This window comes from Monopterus albus, unplaced genomic scaffold (genome assembly GCF_001952655.1).
Source record: "Monopterus albus unplaced genomic scaffold, M_albus_1.0 scaffold10.1, whole genome shotgun sequence".
NCBI lineage: Eukaryota > Metazoa > Chordata > Actinopteri > Synbranchiformes > Synbranchidae > Monopterus > Monopterus albus.
Window position 1 is genome coordinate 2,286,920 of NW_018127890.1, and position 14,833 is coordinate 2,301,752.

General features: G+C 42.7%; 1 protein-coding gene across 2 annotated transcripts in view; it reads right to left on the reverse strand.

Annotated features, from left to right (window-relative positions):
- Positions 1-3,187: 3,187 nt before the first annotated feature.
- nfatc3a (nuclear factor of activated T cells 3a) overlaps positions 3,188-14,833 on the reverse strand; it is a 61,604-nt gene continuing 49,958 nt past the window's right edge. For both annotated transcript variants that reach the window (XM_020589932.1, XM_020589933.1), the window contains 2 exons: positions 5,151-5,760; positions 3,188-3,943 (listed from right to left, as the gene is read on the reverse strand). In XM_020589932.1, coding sequence (XP_020445588.1) covers positions 5,684-5,760 — 77 coding nt within the window. In that variant the 3' untranslated portion in view covers positions 3,188-3,943; positions 5,151-5,683. The remainder of the gene's footprint in view (positions 3,944-5,150; positions 5,761-14,833) is intronic.

Below are 14,833 nucleotides of genomic sequence, written 5' to 3' on the forward strand. Positions count from 1 at the left end.
CACTGATTTGTTTCATTTGATCTCACAGTTGAATGTGGTCCTGTTTGCTGGTCACCGTTGTTCGTGAGGCCGTTTCTCTGAGCTCACCTTAAAGAGCTGGTCCTTGTTGACCCATTTTTTATAACGGTGTATTTTAAACACACCTACAGTTTTTCTAAATCCATATGTTCAAACAGTCCACATTCCCCTCTGTCTTTTAGCAGGCTGTTCTGAGCATTATTTGAGCAGCACATTCAAATTAATATTACAAACAAATGAAGCTATATTATTAAGGGTTAAGTTAAGAATGGGGTATTTCACAAATTCCTCATTGGCATATGAAGTAAATAAAATTAGCACCGCCTGTACCATTAAAGTTAGTTCTTTGAGCTGCTCCCCATCGTGTGGGGTCTTCACCACACTGTGATCCAGTTACCTTCGCTAGAGGTTTTACACTAACACACACACACACAGGTGGTCTCCCATCCCAGTGTTAACCAGGGCCAAGCCTGCTGAGCTTCCAGGAGTAAACAAGATCAGATACAAACAGGGTAGATTGGCCACTTATGGAGCAGTACTTAGAAACCAAATATATAATGTATAGATTATAAAAACAGAAATGAAATAATTGCCATTCATTATCTGTCATTCTGCATAATACTTCTGGTGCTTTAAGTATATTCTACTAATTATACTTTTGTACTTTAACAACATTCTGAATGCAGGAGTTAACAGTATTTCTACACTGTGATATTGCTACTTATACTTAAGTAAAAGATCCAACACTAACACATGGGTTTTTGCCCATATCTCAGTCTTCATGAGCAGGTATTAGCTCAGTTCATAATAAATTATCACTGAAGAGGTTTGTCAAAAATAGATACAATAAAAACACTGGCATTACTACTGGCCTCATTTTCATATTTAATAACACTAGAGGGCGCCAGATCAGACATGTTAAAATTTTCTATATACTGTACATCACCAGCACAGAACCATTTTATGAAAGCCAAATCAACCGGAGTTGATCCAAAACCAGACTTTTACTGAGTAGTACCAAATCGATGACCCCTATACTTAGAGATATACGACTGTGTTTACAGTTCATTAGACTACTGTTATCTTGGTCTTTCAATTCAATTAGTATAGCACCAAATCACAGCAAAGGCCATCTCAGGACACTTTACAAAGTCAGGTCTAGACCTTACTATTATCACTATTATTATTATTATACAAGACAAACACGACAAATCCACCTTGAGCAGCACTTGGTGACAGTGGGGAGGAAAAACTCCCTTTAACAGAAGAAACCTCCGACAGACCCCGGCTCTTGGTGGGCGGCCTTCTGCATCGAACAGTTGGGGTGAGTGGATAGAGGAGAGACAAAAGAAAAGAAAAGCAACAAACACAAATAACACTGGGCAGGCTGATGTGACTGGTGACTGCTCATCAGAAACAGAGAGAGAGAACGAGGGATACCTGAGGAAAGGTACAGGGAGAGAGAGAGGACACACTACGGGAGGGAGGAGACACACAGTTACTCACGGGTAGTGGTGGCATATAGATGCAGTGTCATCTGTGAGTACATGCTTGTATTGTGTTGAGTAGAGGACCAGGTTTGGTAAGGCGGTTTTGGAAGAATGAAAAAGTGGCAGCACGGGTAAGAAAAGTTGCACATGTGGAAAAACAGTGCCACAAAGCCACAGTTGAGTTTTCTGTTTTATTGATATACACTACTTTAGAGCCTACAGTATGATGCCAGGTATTCCATTTGAATAATTTCAAAAAGCACTGCAGTCTTAAAAATTACAAAAATTTTAACATACAAAATATACAAGAAATGACAAAACAAGGCTCGGTAAACATCAGCTAAACCTGTATTTCCCTTTTATTTTACAAAGCAGTCTCTCATGTCCAACACTCATGTCCCCAACCTTGTAGGAATGACATCCATTTCAAAGTATCAAAAATAGAGTTGTACAGTCTCTGTTGCTTTACCACAATGTAAAACGGGAACATGTTGTTCGGTCTTTGGTTGTGACAGAAGAGAATGGCAGCCAGAGCCTTACGCCAATGCTGGTTTTGTTTCGGTTTTTGTCAACTCAAGTCTTTCAAGCTGCAGAACCAGCTTTATATGCAAAAAGCCACCGCCCTCCTCCCACCCAACCCTCAGTGTCCACCCTGTGCCCCCAGAAACAAACATAATAATAGTTACTGACTTATGTCTTAGTCATGGAATAAAAAAAAAAAAAAACCAACCCAGGACAGCATGCAGACACACTGACAAACTGGTTTCCAAACACAAGTTAAGGCATCCTACTAGTTTACATAGTGACACGATACTCTCACTATCTGAATGGTTCTTCTCTTTCTGCTCTGTGAAGTAGAAAAGCAACTCTAAATAGTTTATAGTCTCATTTCTCATATTTAAATGTCATATCTCACATTTGCCGCTGTTATAATTTGCATAGCCTAAATACATGCTTCTGTTGTTGAAAATGCGACTTAAAATTCCTGTCTTCTGCACAGCATATTTGGTACAAGCACAACCAACCACCCATCCACACACAGACACACACACCTGAACCCGTTACGATGCTTGCACTCCGTCCTTGACAAGGCAGATTGGCTGATGGACAAACCCAGCGTGCTAACACAATCGGACATCTACAACAAGTCTACTTCTATAGGCATCAAGGGTTTTTTTTTTGTCTTTTTTTTCTCTCATTTAAAGGCATTAGGCAGAATTTTAATGCATAGCAGAATCATTTTCACCTGGAAACTGACTTATCATTAGCAACACTCCTCAGCTTTCACATGCAGGAGCATCATTGTCAAGCTTAAGGAAAAAAAAAGCCAGGATCTGCAGCTATATGAATAGCAACCTTTCCTTCATTCTGCATTATTGCTGCCATACAGGCACTGCATATCCATCGGAAAAGGAAATCTGAGTGAACACATCGTCGCATATTGACACAGTTACTGAGCAGTCTTTGATTGTGAACAGCAAACAATGATTGTTGCAAACGGGGGGGAAGCAGATGAGCTTGTTATATCCTTGGTGTTCTCCAGACTTTGGGATTTGACCTTCTCATTACAGAAAGGTGGCTAGACATATTTGTGTGTAAAATACTTTCAAAAGTTTTGTCTGATTATTTCCTTTGTGTCACAGAAATGGTGGCTGTTAGGAAACAGAAAGCACAAAAAGGGGGGGGGGGGGGCCTACCTCGACCCTGTCATTCCACATTGGGATCCATTAACTCAAATCCACCTGACTCAGGTCTGTGTCCAAAAACAAAGTCATAGTCAAACTCAAAGCCAACAGCACAAAACAAAAAAGGTTTTGCTACTATTCAAAGCTGTTAAATATTAATAAGGCATTTGTTCAATTTGCAGATGATAAACACAGAGGAAGGACGATGTGGGGGGGGGGTCATGTACAGATATCTACATGGTGGCGAAGTTGCTAAAAGTTGCGGAATGTTGCAGGATGAGGATCCCAGACCAGCGCCAGAGGAGCTCGTCCTGCCTGCGGGGCAGGGAGTAATAAAACGTCATCATCGCTAACCCACTAGCGAAACAATAGGACTGCACTTACTTGACCCTTACAGGGAAACTCAGTCTGATATTTGAAAATTTTCTGAAAGATTTTTACTCACAATTGAAATTCGGACCATTTAGGCTGGTTCAATCTGACTTTACTAAGATCACACTATGATCGCCAACTTGTGAGTGTGATCAGTTCTGCCACGTCCTCTCATATCGTGCCACACTTTCTCTGACGTTCACTCAGGTAAACCCAGAATCCTGATGTTTATAAAGATGCTGCCTGTTGAATTTCAGAGCTGGCTTCCTGTGACAATGCCGTGCACCCCCGAGTCTCACTGATTCTTACGTGTCTCCAGACAGCTTCAATCATGATGCCGGGGGACTGAGATGACAGTGCTCACTGATGCATTGTCTCCTTTAAAAAAAAAAAAAACATGTACAACCCCAAATCAGAAAAAGTTGGGATGGTATGTCAAAACAAAACTAAAACTGAAGATAATGACGTGCAAATCATCTGTGTCCTGTTACACTGAAAACAATACAGCAGCTCATTATGTGATGTGACACCTCATCGGTTTTATTCTGTGTTAAAAAAAACACTCACTTCAGTCCTGATGCTGCAACACATTCCAAAAACGTTGGGATAGTAAGGCGTTTACCACAGTGTGATGCTGCCGTTCCTTTTCACAACACTTAAAAGACATTTAGAGACCAAGGACACCAAGTAATTAAGTGTGTCAGGTATCATTTTGTCCCATTCTTCCTACAAACAAGTCTTAAGGTACACAACCGTCCTGGGTCTTCGTTGACACACTTCTCTACTGGGGACAGGTTGGGTCCGTAGGCAGGCCAGTCCAACACTCACAGCCCTTTCCTCCACAGCCAGGCCTTGGTAATGTGGCAGGATGAAGTTTGGCATTGTCTTGTTGAAATATGTACTGGTGTCCCTGGAAAAGATGTTGTCTTGAAGGCAGCATGTGCTGCTCCATCATCTCTCTGTATTGTTCTGAATTAATGGGGCCATCACAGACGTGTAAGTGACCTCTGCCAAGGGCACTGACATGACCCCAGACCATGACAGTCCCTGGCTTTTGGACTTGCTGCTGCCAACAGTCTGGATGGCCCTTTTCATCTTTGGTCTGGAGCACACGGTGTCCATTCCTTGCAATAAAGACCTGAAATACTGATTCATCTGACCACAGTACACATTTCCACCATGTGATGGTCCATCCCAGATGCCTCCGAGCCCAGAGCAGTCGACTGTGCTGCTGGACACTGTTGACATAGGGCGATTCTCAGCTTGTCTTTCCTTCTGAAGGGCTCGGCCTCTCCTGGATGCCACTGTTGTACCAAATCATGATTGCAGTCACCTGTTGACATCACCTGTTTCAAATGGAATCATTATTTCATTGTTTTACCTTGTTACTGGCCCTGAAATGCAGCCAGCCCAACTTCTTTTGGAATGTGCTGCAGCATCAGGATTGAAGTGTTTATTTTGAACAAAGAATAAAATTGATGAGGTGTCACATCAAATAATGTGCTACTGTATTGTTTTCAATGTGATACAGGACACAGATTACTTACAGATCACTCTTATCAGTTTTAGTTTTGATTTTACATACCGTCCCAACTCCTTCTGATTTGGGGGGTGTATTCAGACTGAGTGCTGACTGGTCAGGATGATGGGTCAGACAGCAAGCGAACAGAGGGAGATCACATCTCGACATCTAACGTGAGAACTAACAGAGCTGTGAGCAGTGGAGGGTTATTTTGTCATTGCTCCTCATTATTCTCCAACTGTTCGACCCTCTGTGTAACTCGACACTGTTATACCTTTGTGCTTGACCTGTGTGAAGCTGTGAGTTCTTTGTATCTAAAAAAAAAAGCAAAATAAAATAGTTTATGAAATCAGATGAGACAAATGAGCATGTCTTCTTGTGAGGCTGGTGGTCTAGCAGGCCCGCGAGGCTTCAACCCAATCTCCATCCCTGTTCTGTCTTTGATCACAGTCCTGTCTCTTTGTTTCCCCAGGTTCCATTGCACACAGGACCAGAACCAGGCTCCGTGTTGGAGCTGTGAGACTGCGAGGACACGAGCTGGAGGGGATGGTTTAGGAACCAAAACAGGCCACGTCAGTGCCTGAGTGAGGGCTGAGCTATGACTGGGTGTGTGCTGATGGAGGACCATGAGCGCTGGGGGACTGGGACATGTCTCTGCCAATGATTTCATTCACTGTGAAGAGAAACACAAACAAAAAAACAAAACAAAAACACAATTAGTACCATGTAGAATTGGCTCAAATAAACTGACTAGAATTGACCTCAGCAGCAGTAGTACACGTCTCTCCAGCAGAGGGCAGTGCTGTTCCAAAGACTGACAAACCCAGAGGCCAAAAACTCCAGGCTCTAATTACTCCTGACAGAACTAATGAGAGGAACTATTCCATTGGCCAAAGGAGCTGGTTCTGGCCTTTGTCTGAGTCCACAAGATGTTCCCAGACACTTGTAGGAACACATTGTAGAGGGCCGTCGGTAACTTCACTAGAGCTTTAACGCAGATTCAGTGCAGTTATTTGGACCCGTTCTTAGGTTTGTGTAAAACCAATCCATTGTTAAAAACATGTTGTCGAGCCTGGAGAGACACTCAGCCAAGCTAATTAGTCCTCCGACTCAGTCAGAGAGAGTTGATTTGAAAGAAATAAGTTTCTCTGGGCAGTAGCTAGTGTGCGAGAGCCTCTATTCAGTATTCACGCCATGACCACGAGGGACGCCGCAGGGAGATAGTAGAACCAGCAACCGTGAAATAAATCAACATTAAAGCCTGTGACATGGTGAGGTGCAGCTGAGAACACGAGGAGAGAGAAGACCTCATTTGGAACTACTGGAAAATATGATGTGAATGTTTTTGTTCCTCACTGTTTCAAGATGTGTTTAGTTCTAGTCCCGTGACTTCTTCGTGTGATTTCTCTCAAGTGTTTTAAATGTGATGGTGACGCAGAGTGCAGACATCGGGCAGGGCAAACTGGTTTGGGAGGGTGCAGGAGAAACCTGCGGCCCAGTCTGGCACTGGGAGATATGAACAGGCCTGTCTGTGCATGTCAGTGAAAGCAGAGCTCTTCTCTTCTCTGTCCATTTGTTGTGTAAAGTCACACACTCCCCGAGACACGATGAACAGATGTATTACTGTAAGTCAATTTGTTTTAAAAAAAAGGTTGGAGGGGAGTGACTCAGCCAGCGATGAGCAAGTGAACCCAACCCACTGTGTTTCATGAGCAAAAGAAACCGTATTTAAATCTGATGACACACAAACACCATTAAATGACACAAATGCATTAATTAATCATCACAACTTTTATCATTCAGTCAGCTATAGTACCGCCTTTCAGCCGTCTCTTCCTCAGTGAGTTTTTCTTGCACATTTTGCTGTAAAACCACTTGTTCCTGTTACAGGCTCTGTCACAGGACCAACAGTCTGATTTGTGAGCCTTGCTGTACATTCTGTTGTTTTATTTGTGTTTTCTGTCACTTGCTTTTGTGTCTGGCCACCATCACTCACATCATCCTGTTAGCGTGGGAGGCTCTTCCTTTCCCATGTCACAGCCACACTCGCAGCACCACCACGCACTCGTGAGACTACACGGTGACTGTCAAAGCAAACATGCACCTTTGTATTTACAAAGCTGAGGTATTATATACAATAAGTTGGCCGGTTTATTATTTTTGTCACACAAATCCGTTGGTGAAATAAAACTGAGACGAAGGACTACAGATCTCCTCTAAAGGCCATGACCTTTCCAAAGACAGGTGTGCTCAAAATGAAGAACTGTTAAATGACCACTGGAGCAACAGAGCAGCTGGATCGAAAAAAAGCAAGTAACCAGGCTTCTTGTGTCCAAGCTCCAAATCAATCTGGTGAAAAGAAAAAAAAAGTTTTACGTTTCACTGCTAACACTTGTAATACACAATAAATGGGTAAAACACACTAAAAATGAGTCTATCCTTATCTTCCAAAATTGATTACTGTGTGTAAACAGGCTGTGTTCAGTTCAATTAGCGGGTTAATCACAGAGCGATGTGCACAGGCCCGTCAGAAGCCTCTGCACAGCTAGAATCGTATGTGTACACTCTGCAGCACAGTTGATTCATGGGAGTGAATCTGCCATCACACCACAGGAATATAAGCAACAGACCGACATCAAGTGGGCGTCTGCAAAAACATATTATTTTCCACTGTACTGATTAGATTGTTGCAGGAGCAAACATGAGCCTATCTGTTGATAATGTAACTCAGGAGAGACGCACCAAGGGCAGTCAGCATGAAACCCATGCCTCGATCAGGTGCAACTTCAAACCAGCTCCTCTCAGTTTGATTCACTGGGTTTTCTTGTTAAAACATGGTGGCAGAGGAGGTTTCCCTCTCTTGATATCGTGGCTGTGCTCGATGCAACTCTGGATGATACGATACTATTTGAAAAATTCTAAACTTATTTAAGTGAATTTGCATCTCAGTCGCAAAACAGACTTAAAATGCAAAGGAGGAGGCTGCCTCTGAAAGATTGTCTGGTATTTTGATTTCCGAAAAAGAAATCTACGTTATTTTATGATAAAAGTTGGCATGTGAGGAGAAAAACCTGAAAATATGAAGTAGAAATTAAACAGCAGTAATCTACAAAGGTTTCTCCCTAAGGGTTGAAAGTCTAAAGCCATAGGAAAATCGCTCGACAAAAAAGGGGTAGTTACGAGTATTTTACTTAAAGCAGAAGGCTGGTTTTCCCATATCAGTCAGTAGTAGATATGCCTCAGACACACTCATTCAATTTAAGCTGGAGCTCCACACATCAAGGATCCAGAAGCGAAAGAGAGGTTTGAGTCAAGCCCGGCCTGCAACGAGTTTCACATGCTGATTGTGTTTTCTCTGATTTACTGGTATTGTTCATGACAGTGCAACAGAAAGCAGGTGATTCAGCGCTGCCTGCCATAGTAAATGTGAGGGAGATCCTCTGCAGATGACTGTGACTGGGAGGGGGCCTCCCTAGTTAAAATATACATCTGAGACCAGCCGATGACTATGAGTACATGGGCTGCTGCTGGTCGCCACCAGGCCAACTCTCCTGTGAGCTGATGGCTTTTAATCTTTCACATGTTTAACACACTAACAGATGGAAGCTTAAAAACTAATCATTTAAAAGAGTAAGTAGCAAATGAGTCATTCGCTTTCATCTGAAACCATCAATCATTTCTGCACAATCAAAATGACGTGTTCGTCATCTATGCTGCATGATTTAGGATGAAGGTTTGGAAGCAAGGCAGTCTGTACTAATGTCACCATGATGACACATCCTAATCTCCAGGACCACACCTCTTCATTTAACGTGACATTTTCTCTAGCAGCGCCTTCTGGACAACTTCACGAATACAACGGAACCTTTGCCTTTCAATGCAGAGAAACCTGGGGAGGGTTAGCCTGGGGTTCAATCTCCATTCAGTGAGAGTCAAGAACAAGTGGGAGGAAATAAAACTCCTCAAAGTGTCACACAAGCACAGTTTGTGCAGCACTGATTAATAAATGTTGAGTTAGAAATCAAGTCCTTGTCAGAATGAGGCCGTGTCTCTAAGCCAGTGGTCATGACGCCACTGGTAATCTCATTTCTTAAATGCGTGTCATTGGTATATTAAAAAGATTTCCATAATGCAAAACACACTTGACAGGGGCAGATGAACATTCAGTATGATAAACACGTCTGCTGTCAAACTGGAAGATGGATGATTATTATATCCCTCTGTGATGCGCTGAGAGGAGCCACAAAAACTCCTGGCAGAGCAGCTTTAGCAAAAAACTTGAAGACTGATTCTTCAGCCCAGCAAATGAAGACAACATGTGTCAGTGGAAAACATTTGTGCAAAGGGAACAGAAAGAGGAAAGACTTGGTTTGCCTGCAAGGAGGAATATCAAAGCAGTTTCCACTTGAAGGACCCTGTAGTGACACACACACACACACACACACACACACACACACATTAACAGAGCTGTGAGAGCAAACAGTGAAAATCGCACACATTGGAAATAGATGGAACTTGAAGTGAAATCTTCCAGGTGTGCCCAGTAAAGCCTTCACTGGTTCACTCTTTCACTTGTGCTGCTGCCCTCTGATCCTTTACTGACAGTTCAACTTCACGTTTGGAGTGAGTGGGCGAGGGCACACGGAGAGGCTTGTTAAAAAGTCGGTTTCTTAGTCACTCGTTTGTGAATCATCAGTGGATTTCCCATTTGATCTAACAGTAAGCGATTCACAAGCCGTTAGTCTGGGACACAGAACAGCAGATGACCACAGGAAGAAAACCACTGGAGCCTGAACAGCACGGTCCACCACTGTGGCTAGTTGTACATCCTGGAGGACTTTCACTTAATGTAGAGCAATAGAGCTGTAACTAACTGCTGCATCTGTTAAATGTCATAAAATGGTGACAAATGCGTGTTCCGATTCCCTAATAGAACAGGGTTGTGTTTTCAAAGTTAAGAAAAACAGCAAATTCTCAAAATACAAAAAGCTGAAACTAGAAAATGATTTATATAATAGCTGAAACATTTCTCTTGATCAACTAACTGTTTACTTTTCTAAATAAATAAATAAAATCAAGATACAGCAGCAACTTAACAGCAACAGCCTTACTGTAAACACGCGCACATTCCAGCAGCTCTACATTTACTAGGGGGAGTGAAATCTACTTCATCACACTTGGTCAAGTCCTCACTTGTGCATCATGAGAGATGTAGTGATTAGTATTCATTCTCCAGTCAAACTCTGGCTCCTGATAGCTGGCTGACAAACACAAATCAACACTGGCACTTAGGAAGAGCAAAGAGAAAGAGAGAGAGAGAGAGAGCGAGAGAGAGAGAGACAAACGCAAGCTTGTCAAAATCCTCGGTATAGACGGTGCAATTCATTTCCACAATGATTTGGTGTGTGTATTTTCAGAAACATGAACTAAGAGTCAACGAGTTGCTGGGATTTCCAGATTTCCCCTCTTCGTGTCTAAAGAAAAAGGTGGCCCTGGCACAGTCTCCACACCAGGCTCCAGCCACTGCATTACACTCTCTAAGACCTTAACTGCATGGAAAGATGACACACAAAGTCTGTTTCCACTTGTTTTCAGGGGAAAAGACCAGCAAATGTTTGCCATTGTTGTTAACAAGCAGCAGCACTCGATGGAAACGAATTTTCCTACCACTGTTGTTTTTTTTTTTCATTCCATCGAATCACAAGTTGTCTATTATTACTGCTAGTAGTTGCTCGGTGGCCTTACACACACACACGATGATTTATATCTGCTTGTTTCATACAAATAACCTGAGTTAAATGAACTACAGTCATGTTTACATTTCATTCTGGTTGTGTACACACAGATCAGAATGATGAAAAACTAGTTTGTCTCATGCAATATCACCAAAAAAGCCATTCAAATGCGTTTGCTGTACATACTGTTACCTCCTGAATCGAGGGTTGTTTGTGATGGTGGCTATGAAATGACAATTAATGAGGCAGGTACAGTACACCTGCCATAGAAAATAAAAATTTACCAAGCTACCTGTCAAAGGTCAGTTTAACACTCACTGGTGTATTTTTTGGACGGACACAGCTTGGCTCTTTCACCACTCACTCGTTGTACTCACTTAATCCTCTCAGTCATTTTGCAACCTTCAAGGAGTGACTATAGGTAGAGAGTAGCTGCCCATGAGCTGAACAGAACTTAAATCTGAGAAGATCAGCAGTGCTGACAAACCTTTCTCAAAAGAGCTACCTTGTGAGAGGCACAGAAGGAAATCAAAACCACTAAATATGACAATACAGCCAGAAGCAGGGTGAGCAGGGGCCTGCTGCTCTCTGAAGGTAATAAAATTCCCATACAGTACTAGCATCTCTGCAGCTTTCAAATGAACAGAATATGTTTTTAAAAAACTAGTTTTTTATGTCATGATTAATGGGGGCAGTCAGTGTAGACCACAATGTGTTATCACTACACTTCAGAGATGTGTAGAGAACAAAACATACCACATTAATAAGAGAGCTTTAGAGGTACCGGTAGGTGGATTTTGTTACCTTTAGATGGAGCCATAGTTGATTCCCCCGTTTACAGTCACGATGCTACGCTAAGCTAGTTTAGCTAGCTTACAGACAAGACCGGTATCCTCTCATCTAACTCGAGGTAACAAAGCAAAAAAGGCAAATTTGTCTCACAAAAAATTATTTCTTTAATATAAGCATTTCATAAGAATCTTTAAATCTGTAAAAGTCTCTAGATTAAAATTAAGTTTGGTTAGGTGACAAATCAAAGGACATCCGTGAATAAATAAGTGGAAATACACTACAGGGGTCACTGATCAATCATCTGATCATTGTCCTGATAATCTGATTGATCTTTTTATTCTCTGAACGTCAGACGCTGGGAAAAAGTTGCACTGTGACTCTCCAGAGCCAAAGGTGGCATCTTTAGATGTCTCATTGTGTCCAACCAACAGATCCACAGAGACTCGGCTGATTCTCAGGTCTGACAAAGAAAAGCATCAGCTCGTCACATTAAAGAAGGTGGAACCAGAACATGTCGGTGACTGTTGCTTCTAAATAGCTGGCGGTTAATTTTCTACCAGTGAACTGACTCATGGCTGCAGCTCTAGGTCACTGAATGGCTTCATGAGGACAACACAGCGGGTTGGACACAGTGAGGGGATCTGGTTTGGAAGGAGGAGGTTTCCTCCCTCCAGTAGAGGAGACCTGACGCTGCTCTGGAGAAACGGCCCTGACGAGGCTCTGTTGGCCACTGTATGCTAGTTTGCCCTTTCGTTTGTCACCCAGCTGCAGCTCACTGAGAAATTAAAGTGCCAGAAGTATGTGAGGAACTCTTGTGCGGGACATGATGTGGTGCCACAACTTTTTTAGCCACAGTTACCGAAAGCTTCTGTCTATTTCTACACAGTCTGTGCCCTCGTACAGGGAGAAAACAGAACAATAATAAATATTTAAAAGATGTGTTCACCGCACGAACACTGCCTCATATATTTGACTACACTTGTGCCATCAGTGTCAATGCCTCTGTCAAGGCGAGCAGGCAGCAGGGCTTGGCCTATTATTAACCCTCACAGTCGTGCTCGCAGTTTGAGGCAGCTGAGCATTTGGGAAGGGCAGGGCCAACAAAGAGCAGCTTTTGTTGTGGACACACACTGTGCACACTACCGACACTACAGTTAGTGTTTACATGCACATGCAGACAATCACACCTGCTATCCAATCCCATCCAGCCTCTGCAAACACGTCACAAACTGACTAATTCGTTAGATGCAAGGGCTGGCTTCAGATTCTGTCATCACCATCACTGTAATAGTCCTCACAGGAGGCCACTGCTGTGTTCATGGAGTCGCCAAACACATTTACAGGGGTTTAGCCTGGCTGACAGGACTCTCAGCAAAGAAATCAGACATCAATTAAACCAAACAACATAGCCAACTGTATACTTCACTTAAACCCCAAATGCCAAGTCCACTTCAGGTTGAATGTCTCGGCTGAGTGACCCTGCAGTGGGCTTGGATCCTGAACTTGTCTATCCATCTGTCTGTCAGTCTGTCTTCTCACCTCCTGTGTCACACACACACACACACACACCTCCACAACATCAAACAGATACACCATCTCTCTCTCTCTCTCTCTCTCTCACATGCGTGCACACACACACACCATGATGTATCTCAGGCACGCTCCAGTGTGCGTCACAGGGGCCATCTGCTTGCTAACCAGAGCAGTTTTCTACACACACAGTGATACTACTGCAGTAGTTCATTTTAGATACAATGAACATTTGGTATCATGCAAAATTATGATTTAACCTCTGTTATCTGCAGGTCAGAAATTTGAATACAGATTGTCCACAACACACTGAACATTTTATCAAATGTATTTCATACCACACACGTGTCAGTCATGCGTTGAAGGGTGGACAGAAGATGCAACCTTGTTCTCAAATGTGTAAAGGCTGTGTTAAAATGGTGACACGCCGGTGGCTCTTTTACTTTCTTCTTTTACCCAGTAACATTAAAACCAGTGGTGCTATATAGTTAAAATGCTCATTGTACACCATTTTCCAGTGTATAAACAGATTTAACAGCTGTGAACAACCAGCGTGTTTACATGTCTTTGAGGGTTTACTGTATACATTTACGTATGTTTGCATTTGTGTCCATTCTGATTTCTCTGTAAAACTGGGCTGAATGTGGTCTGCTCAAGAGATTGCGCTGCGACCTCCTAAAACTCAGAACTGGGTAAAGCTCCACTACTTCAAAACATGGCCTACAGAGCTGGGCTGGCACAGAAAGTTATTTTTAGCCACCAGCTCAAAGGGAGAGCTTACATTCCTGGCTGAATTGTGTCACTCACAAACTCTTTTTCTCACTTTCTGAGGGCGAGTGCAGCCAGCTACTTTCAGAGTGGCTGTGTGAGCACGCCTGCGTGACAGCGGAGCAGACCAACTACTGAATTATCGATTTATGTGAAAAGCTTCAAAGTAAAGAGGTACGATGTGTGCAATCACGTGTCCACGTGTGAGGCTGTGAAAACAGAACGAGGCTGAAAGGCTTTGTCATTAGGCTTCTTTTACACAGCTTACATGCTTAAATGTGTTTTAGTGTGTGTGTATGCATAAGTAGTATGCACAGTGGTTGTTGGTCTTTCACACATGACTTATTGACAATAGCCCTGCGTTAATTAGGCTGATCCTTGCTAGCACACAATATCACACCTCCCTGACATGGCCTCACCAGGCTATTTATTAACCTTAAACCTGCATTTGAATATGGCACTGGGGTTAACAAAACCGGCCGAGGCTCTGAATGGCAGATAAGGAGGTAGATGATTTAGAGCAGGCTGGATGTTTAGAACAGTTCATGGCTGAGAGAAAAAGCTGCTAAATGCATACACTGACTTCATGGTCAATTGTTAAGTCAACAAGTTCTCCTGAGCATCCTAATTAGAGGTGGTACAGAATGTACACACACGCTTGCATGCGCACAAACCCACACAGGATGTAATTACTGCAGCAGCACAACTGTAGTCTCTCTGTTCTTTGCAAGTGGCACAAAATGATGCAATACTGTCCCTCTGCCCGGTTCCAAGAAGCTAAAAAATACAAAGTATAATTAATCTCCAAACTGCTGCCAGAGATACAGATGTTTAGCAGTTTACAATTAGATGCTTTAATATGATACTGTAGTTATCAGGCCTATTGTGTCCATGTTACCCAATACAAAGTCATAGGACCTC